The 8,753-nt window shown below is 48.8% G+C and overlaps 1 protein-coding gene across 1 annotated transcript in view; it reads left to right on the top strand.

Moving 5' to 3' along the window:
* Positions 1-949: 949 nt before the first annotated feature.
* The window catches only part of B4galt6 (beta-1,4-galactosyltransferase 6), a 58,447-nt gene continuing 50,643 nt past the window's right edge, over positions 950-8,753 (top strand). The window contains exon 1 of the mRNA XM_042675322.1: positions 950-1,495. Coding sequence (XP_042531256.1) covers positions 1,381-1,495 — 115 coding nt within the window. The 5' untranslated portion in view covers positions 950-1,380. The remainder of the gene's footprint in view (positions 1,496-8,753) is intronic.

Below are 8,753 nucleotides of genomic sequence, written 5' to 3'. Positions count from 1 at the left end.
CCCAACCCCGTTCGGGGTGCGGCATCCTTTACGTTCCATCCCTAAGCGCAGAACGCATCCCAGACCGCAGACGTGTCCCACAGCCCCGCGCGGCGTGTGGAGTGCGGGGTCCCGGGGCGGCGGCGGCGGCGGGCGGGGTGGGGGTGGGGGCGGTGACGCAGGAGGCAGCGGAGGGGGCCCTGGCCGGGAGGGGCGCGGGCCAATCAGAACGCGCGGTGTTTGGAGACCGGGGCTCCAGGTTTCCTCGGGTCTGGGCGCAGCGCCGCCTGCCGAGTTCCGAGCGAGCGAGCGGGCGGAGCCTGCGGCGGGGGTCTCCGGGCGCACCCGCCAGTCCGGATTTTCCTCGAGGCTCCCCCCGCCCGCGCGTGCAGGCCCGCCCCTTCCCGGGTCCCGACGCGGCTCGGAGGGCGCCCGCCCCTCCCTTCCCTCCCGGCTCTCCCGGGCTGTCCACCGCGCGCATCGTGCGGGGCCGCTCTTCGCCCGGTGTCCGGGGGCGGCGCCGGCGGGGGCGCGACACCCCGAGCCCGCGGGGGGTAATGCCGCTCTCGTTGTCGCCCTTGCAGCCGGACGGGCAGCGGGCCGCAGCGACCGAAGCCGGAGACCGAGTGGCAGCGCGCTCGCCGCTGGCCGGGACGCCGCCCTGGCCTGCGCTTGGCTCCCGCGGCAGCCGCAGGGCTCCGGAGCCCCGCACGGCATGAGGTGGAGGCTGCGCGCCGGCGAGCGCCCAGCTCCTCGGCCCCCAGGGCCCTCGCGGGTGTCCGCGCGTCGCGTGCAGCGGCTGCGGCCCGGGCGCCCACGCTAGCCCCGCGCGGGCACGAGACGCCGCGGCCCGGAGGCGGAGGCGCAGGCCGGGGCCCTCGGAGCGCACGCGGGCGGGCTGGACCCGAGTGCCCGGGGGGGGGGTCGTGGGGGGGCAGCGGGGGCGCGGGGCTTCTCCCGGACCCCACCGCGGGCGGCCCCGCCTGCTGCGGTCGGACACCGGTCTCCGCAGGGCGCCGCGGCGCGCAGCCGGCGCCTCTCCGCTCCGCACCTGCAGCCCCTCCTTCCTCCCGCCGGTGCCGGGTGGGGGAGGACGGGCGCCCGCGGCCTCCTCGGCTTCCCCGTCCGGGTCTCTTGGCTTGCCTCTCCCCTACCCACGAGGCCATCCACGCCTCTCTTTCCTTCTCCCCCTCCGTGACCTCTGGCCTCCCATTCATTCCTTCCTCGTCTTCCTCTTTTCTCCCTCCCCGCTCGGGCCCTCTCCCACACTCCACCCGCCGTGCGGCCCCTGCTGCGTTCTCGGGGTGTCTTTAGAGCATCCGTGGAAGTTTAGGGCCTGGATCGTGGCTCCGCGAGTCGCGCCCGAGAGCGCAGCCTGAGCTGCTGGCTGAAGAGAGGAAGATGTCCGTGCTCAGGCGGATGATGCGGGTTTCCAATCGTTTCCTCCTCGTCTTCATCTTCATCTTCTCGCTCTCCTCCTCTTGCCTCTACTTCATCTATGTGGCTCCGGGCATCGGTAAGCACCGGACTGGGACACACCCTCAATCTCCCCGGGTCGCCATAAATTTGGGGTGCCTGGGTGGTTGCTTTTGGGGTTTGCCAATGGGGCTCAGCGGTGTGTGTTGGGGGGGGGGGGGTTCGGAGAAAGCAAGCATGTTATTTGAATTGTTATCTCAGACCTGTCAAGTGATCTGCTTTGGGGCTTGGCTTGGATCAGAGTTTTATTCATGGATGCGTATTTTCGAACTTAAAGAATGTTATTAAGTGGATGTAGTAAGATAAGGTATGATGGCCTGCCGCGCTTCCTTGAGTATTTCATTACTACTTCATCCATTTGATTGCCTGTCTTTCTTAAGCTTCAGTGGAGGGTTCAGTCGGGGTTTTTATTCAGGCAACTGCAGGTATCTGATAATCCGTGGTGAAAGTACAATGGAGAGACCGCAGCATGGGATGCAATTGAGGTCGAGAGTGTATGTACTCTAGCGTTCTAGGTCACAGGTTTAGAATGGGGTCAGTGAACATTTGTGCCAGACTTGAGGAATTTTCAGGGGCTGAGTTGGCCTGTAAAGGCAGGGTGGTCCCATCAGCTAGCTGGCTTGAGTCTGTTTTTCAAGGGCAAGTTAACTCAGCTGCCTATTAGGGTGACTTCTGTGATTAACGCAATTGTGCAAAGCAGTGTGTAGTTTCAGATTTTTAACCTTCTCTTGACCACTGCAGGCCTTTGGTCCAAAGTGCATTTCTATCTAGTGTGCTTGAATTGGTTTCCTTATTAAATATTCTACTTTCTTTCCCTTCAGTCTCTTGATTGACAGGAAGACAATGTAGCATTCTAATGAATGAAACATAGGAAACCATACCAGCATTAAAGTACATCATAGTTCTGAGGGTGTGCTGAACTTCCCTGGGTATGCTGCATTTAAGGTGCCACTTCCTGTTCAAACACTAGTAGTCTTTTGAGCTAATGATTCTCCTCTGAGTTAGCTAAAAATGTAATGCTTTTAGTGAAAATAGATGCAGTAATTTGAGATAGAATTCTGATGGGCAGGTTGTCTTGATTGTAGTAGATGGTTGTAATGAATTGCCGGAGAGAAGTCTTAATCACACTGCTTCATTTCTTTCTTTTTCTTCACACTCCCCCCACCTCCCCCCAGCCTTTTTTTGGTGGTGCTTGGCTTTGGCTTAAACCACATCTCATTCTACACTTCTTTTCTTTGTTATTTTTCAGGTATGTATATCTCTTTCTGCATCTATCTCTATCTCTGTCTTTCTGTATTTCTCTTTGAAGGAGGGATTGCTGGGGCTCACCTTAGACACTTCAGTCCACAAATTGTTCTCACCTTAGTATGTAATTCGAGCACTTGGGAGACTGAGATATGAAAATCTTAAGTTGTTCCAGGGCTACATAGTAAAACACTGTCTCAACAAAACAAAACACAGCAGGACATATTTATTAATCCAACCATGTCAGCTACTTGATAGATGTCAGGTATATTCTGTTTTTCTTTTCATGTTTTTTTGTCATTTTGGGAGTCATAAACTTGTCATTTTGGGAGTCTTATAAATTTGTAGCTTTTCCTTGATATCTTTAGTTGATGTTTATTTTACCAGACATTTGACTTTGGAAGATTCTGGAGAATTTTTTTTCTTTTTGCACTTAGATGAAAAAGAAAACCTTTTTCTTTTTTCTTTCCTTGTTTGTTTTGTGGTGCTAGGGATTGAACCCAAGGACACATGTATGAAAGGCAAGCCCACTACTACTGAACTATATACCTAAGCTCCCTTACTCCCTTACTTTGTATTTTGAGTAATGTGTTAAGTATTATGTTATTTAGACAGTTAAATCAGAATTCCAGTGTTTTACTTGATAGTAATTTTTTTTTTGGTTATTGCCCTAATATATTATTTGTAGATTCTTTTTTTTTGGGTCCGGTCCTGGGGCCTGAACTCTGGGCCTGGACGCTGTCCCTCAGCTCTTCAGCTCAAGGCTAGCACTCTACTACTTGAGCCACAGTGCCACTTATGGCTTTTTTCTTTTTGCTTATGTGGTGCTGAGGAATCGAACCCAGGGCCTCAGGCATGTACAAGGCAAGTGCTCTACCACTGAGCCACCTTCCCAGCCCTATTTGTAGATTCTTAAGGGTCAATCCGTGTGGATTTTTCTTAGGTGATTAATGTCACCTCAGTAGGTTACACCATTGACAACTGAAATGTGTGTCAGATCAGGAGGGAGAGAGTCAGGGACGCACATGACAAACACATGTCTGGAAATGTAGGGAAATATAATTGGTTGACATCTATCAAGAATTTTGATGTAAAAGTACTTGTACACAGTATACATTTTAGTCATCATAAAATTTTCCTTGTAGTAATTTAGGCTACAATATAAAACATTCCAAGAACAGTCTCTGTACAGCTAATGATACTGTAAGAAATCTGTGATGAAATAATTTAGACATAGAAACATAGAACTTTTTTTTTTTTGCTGCCAAAAAGATGATAGTTTTCACTGTCTTCAGATGTTGCCCAGCATTTCCTGGGCTATTTGGGCCTTAATCTACAATGAGTTTCCTAGAACTCAGAGCTACTTACTTTTTAACATTTTTTTGCCTGGAGTGTTGAACTCAGAGCCTCACACATGCTAAGCAAGTCTCTACCATTTGAGTTGTCCTGCTCTCCAATACAATTGGCTTTAGTTGCTTTTTACTACACTGTGGTCTTTCTACCATTGTTCCTGCATAGCTGGGATTCCTGGTGTGAGCTAACATGCCTGGTTTGTATTTTGAGATAGGGTCTTACCAACATTTTGCCCAGCATGACCTTGAACCTCAGTTCTCCCATGTCCTCCCTAGAATTTAGGATTACAAGAAGCAGCCACTGTGTCTGGCCCATATTTTTCCTTAAAATTTCTAATTCGTGTTGGAAACACAGGGTAGTCTGAGGGAAACTGGTGGCAGGCAACCTCCCTTGGCTCTACTTTGGGAAGTTGATGGATGTACTGCAGTAACCCACACAGCAGAATGGGAGCCACAATATCTTCTGTATGCCTTTGTACTTGGCTGCAAAGAGATGAGCACAAGTTCCCTTTAAACTTTTGAGCTGGTTGCATTCAATAAAAAGCCATTTTCCATATAGCAACTTTTAGTCTAATGTCATTTTTTTCCCTGTGGTATCAAAGGAAATGAGCTGACTTACAAATTGCTTCAGCAAATACAAATGGAGCCCCCAAGAGAAGGTGCACACTGAGACAAGGGACACAAGGATGAGTAAAACACGGTTGTTGGTGGGGATGAACTCCACAAAGAGCAGTCCTTGTCAAGTCTGTGCTGCCGACTGTAGGCTGGTTAAAGATTCCCACAGAAGCTGGAGTTGGGAGTGGGCAACAGTTAGGGTTTATCTAGACTGAGCAAAGGGATTCTGGTCTAAGGGAGCAAATTGAACAAAGCTTCTAGAAAATAGCAGTCCTGTGGTTCTGTGGGTATGGGGTGCCATGGACTAATTGGGAAGTGTGACTCAGTGGCCTAGCCTAAAGAACATCACAGGTACCCTGAAGCTCTTGTCGTAGAGAACGGCTCGGCTCATCCAGCCTTGTCTAAGCTGTCTGTGATTAAGAAGGAAATGGATGTACCTCTAAGCAGTAGGGCAGTATCATGGGGATGGAGGATTAGGGTCAAAGACTAGCCCCAGGGATCAGGGATTTCCCTGTCGTTTGACTCAGTGTGGAGTCTTTGACCTTCTCTTGATACACTGAAGTTGGGTAGAGGTGGAATCTGGTCAGGTTACTTTGCTCTGAATCTCTATGAGCTCCCTTTGGAGTATTAACTAATAACCTGAGTAAGTGCTTGGTTCTTTAGGCCTCCAAGTGGTTTGTGTCCATTGGCCCTGGTGAAGTTGGTAGTGGGGGGGGTGGGTGGAGTATGGGTGGGACGTGTGTAGAAGCATGTATCCTGGGATAGGAGGCTTGGTAATGAACCACACTAGGCATTTCATTTTGTTTTTTCTCTGTGTTACCTCATTAGACAGTAACTTGCCCTTTAGCCTGCATTTTGCTGCCCATTTGCCTCTTGGGCCTAGCTGGGGGAGCCTAGCTGTGTTCTTTTCCTATGGTACAATCTGTTTTGAGTTGCAAAGGTCCTTGTGATTTGTTTTTCCTTCTCAAGTGCTCTAATCTGTGTGGCTATAGGCTGGGGTTCTTCTGATTTGGGCCATGGTATTGATTATCTTTTTCCCTCTGAGCCTTTTTACTGACCATGTGTCTGGTGCTGCTGCTGTTTTTTTTTTTTTTCCTTCTTGTATCAGGAAACAGCAGACGTTTTGCCAAGGTTCATGATGCATTTCTTTGTTTTAGAATAATCCTGGCGTGAACATGTAGAGGCATAGGAAAACAGGTAAGAAGTTGTTGCAGTAGCCCAGAGATCCAGAGCAAAGTTGATAGTTGCCTCAGGTCAGATCAAGGAGTTAACAGGATGGTAAAGGGAACAGCTGTAAGGTGGTGCTCAGATTCTAACTTCACTATCAGGGTAATTAATAATAGGAATGTGGAATGGTAGGTACTTTTGTTGTTGTTGGTCATGGGGCTTGAACTCAGGGCTTAAATGCTGTCCCTGAACCTCTTTGTGCTCAAGGATAGCACTCTACCACTTGAGCCACAGCACCACTTCTGGTTTTTGACCGGTTAATTGGAGATAAGAGTCTCACTGGGTCTTTTGTGCCCAGGCTGGCTTTGAACCAAGATACTTAGATCTCAGCCTCCTGAGTAGTTAGGATTACAGACATGAGCCACCAGTGCCTAACTATAGGTACATGTTTTGAGGGAACTATTTAGGTTTCAGAAAAACTGAATTAATGCTTGAGGGCCATCTAGAAAGAATTTTTCAGTAGATAGATGGAGGCCAGGAGAAGGATTTGGATGTCTTCAGCGGAGGTGAAAGACACTTACCTGTCTCTCCTCTAGCAAGTAAATTGTGCTGCAAATGGAAGTACTCATCAAGTCTGCACTCTTAAACTTGGAAAACTAGGGGTGAAGTCAGACTATAGAGGAGACTCAAGGGTAGTTTGGAACTGTCTCAGGAGGTTCTGCTGCCCCTTCACTCCTCTGCCTTGTTACAGGAGAGTCTGAAGGATCTGTCCTCACTTAAACTGGTGGCAGGCCCTCTTAGAGATGGTCTCACACAGCTGAATTGCATTTCTTCTGAAGCACTGCAACTTAGCCCTTTACCATCAGTTTTTTTGGAGGGAGGGGCTTGAACTGGGCCTGGGCACTGCCCCTGAGCTCTTCAGCTCAAGGCAAGTGCTCTACCACTTGGGCCATAGCACCACTCCCAGTTTTCTGGTGGTGAATTGGAGAAGCATTTAGAATACCTATTAGAGACAAAGACTATAATCCTAGGTTAAGGATGTCTCATAATCCTAGGTTAAGGTTGCTTCTCCCCCCCCCCCCCCCCCAGCCCAGCTTTTGGTGCTGGTACTAGGGTTTGAACTTAGGGCCTGGGAGCTGTCCCTTAGCTTTTCTGTTCAAGGAGAGTGCTCTATCACTTGACCCACAGATCCACTTCCAGCTTTTTTGATGGTTAGTTGGAGATAAGAATCTCATAGACATTTTCTAGGCTGGCATTGAACTTTGGTTCTCAGATCTCAGCCTCCTGAGTAGCTATAATTACGGATGTGAGCCACTGGTGTCCAGTTCTCATTTTTCTTTTGAGGCAGTGCTGTACATTAATTTCTTAACTCAGCCAAGTATTTTTTGGTGGTTTTAAAATATGCTTTAAGGTTTCTAACATTTAAATATGCTTTGATAAACATATTTCCTAGGCCTTATTCCTAAAGATCCCAAATATTGGTCATTTTTAGCACATAAGCCATCCTGTGAAAAGCTTGTTTACTGTAAGTTGCTCTGGACTCTTAACCCTTGTGTCCTGGTGGTTCTATCAGTGACTGCTGCTTTCCCCTCACAGTCTTGTGTTTGCTCCTCTGTACGAGGGCCCTAGGCCATGAGAACCCTGGACATGGCAACTTTGATGTCTCTGGTGTCAAAGCCATTGGCAAAAAAGCCTCAGGATCAAACTCCCAAAGATTGGTCTCTGCTTTATCTATCATTGGAATACCACAGTCAGCAGAGCTAGCTTTTGGATGAAGAAAGAGGGAAGGAAGACCGTCATATGCCCTGCCTTTATCCTCCATGTTGTTAGAATAGCCGATCTTTGCAAAAGATTAGCTCTCTTGTGCCTGAGTTAAAGGACATGTTATTTTGGCCTGGAAATCTGAGGCTTTGGGGGACATAGGAAGTTTCTTAAGGTTGAAGAAATGAGTATCCCGTAGAAAAGGCAGAACTTTGGATCACCTTGGTGGTAAGACTAATGATGAGACAGATTGTGGGCATGCAGGGTAATGGGTACCCATGCACGTGTGTGCACACATACACATCCATAAGTGACTGATTGACTAGACATCATTAAGTGGCCTTTATGTGGGTTTTTTTCCTTCCCTTCCCTTTTTAAAGAATTAATGTGGATGAATTCCTTACCATTTCATATACATGATACCTCTCTCCTTCTCCCCTGTCCCCGTTGGGGATAGAGAGGGTGCTTTGCTTGGCAGGGGCCACAGTCCTCTGTCCTTAACTTAAACTGCACATGTGTACTGTGTTGACCTTGTACTCTGGTGGCCAAACCTGTGCCACCTGGCTGGTTCCTGTCATGGACTTTTTGTTTCCTTTTTCCTTTTAAGCCTGCCTTTCATATTTGTTTAAGGGAAGATGTAAAGGTGGGAATAGCTTCCCCACCTAAGCAGGACAGCCTGTCCTTGTTTCTTCTTTTCTCAGTTTTCTTGTGCTGGTCCTAGGGCTTGAACTCCGGATCCGGTGCTGTCCCTGAGCTTCATTTTGCTCAAGGCTAGTATTTCACCACTTAAGCCACAGCTCCACTTCTGGCTTTTTGGTAATTTATTGGAGATAAGCGGCTTAGGGATTTTCCTGCCAGGGCTAGCTTCACACTGAGATCCACAGATCTCAGCCTCCGGAGTAGCTAGGATTATAGGTATGAGCCACCAAGCCCACTCCTTATTTCTCCTTTAGTCTTTTTTTTACTTCTCCCTTCACCTCTATTTCTTTTTAGTTCCTGTCCCTTTGATACTTTTTTTTTTTTTTGCCCGTCCTAGGGCTTGAACTCAGGGCACTGTCCCTGCGCTTCTTTTGCTCAAGGCTAGCACTCTACCACTTGAGCCACAGCCCCACTTCTGGCTTTTTCTGCTCATGTGGTACTGAGGAATCGAACCCAGGG

Source organism: Dipodomys spectabilis, unplaced genomic scaffold (assembly GCF_019054845.1).
Source record: "Dipodomys spectabilis isolate Male_0828 unplaced genomic scaffold, ASM1905484v1 ptg000024l, whole genome shotgun sequence".
NCBI lineage: Eukaryota > Metazoa > Chordata > Mammalia > Rodentia > Heteromyidae > Dipodomys > Dipodomys spectabilis.
This window is presented reverse-complemented; position numbering and strand designations above follow the sequence as displayed.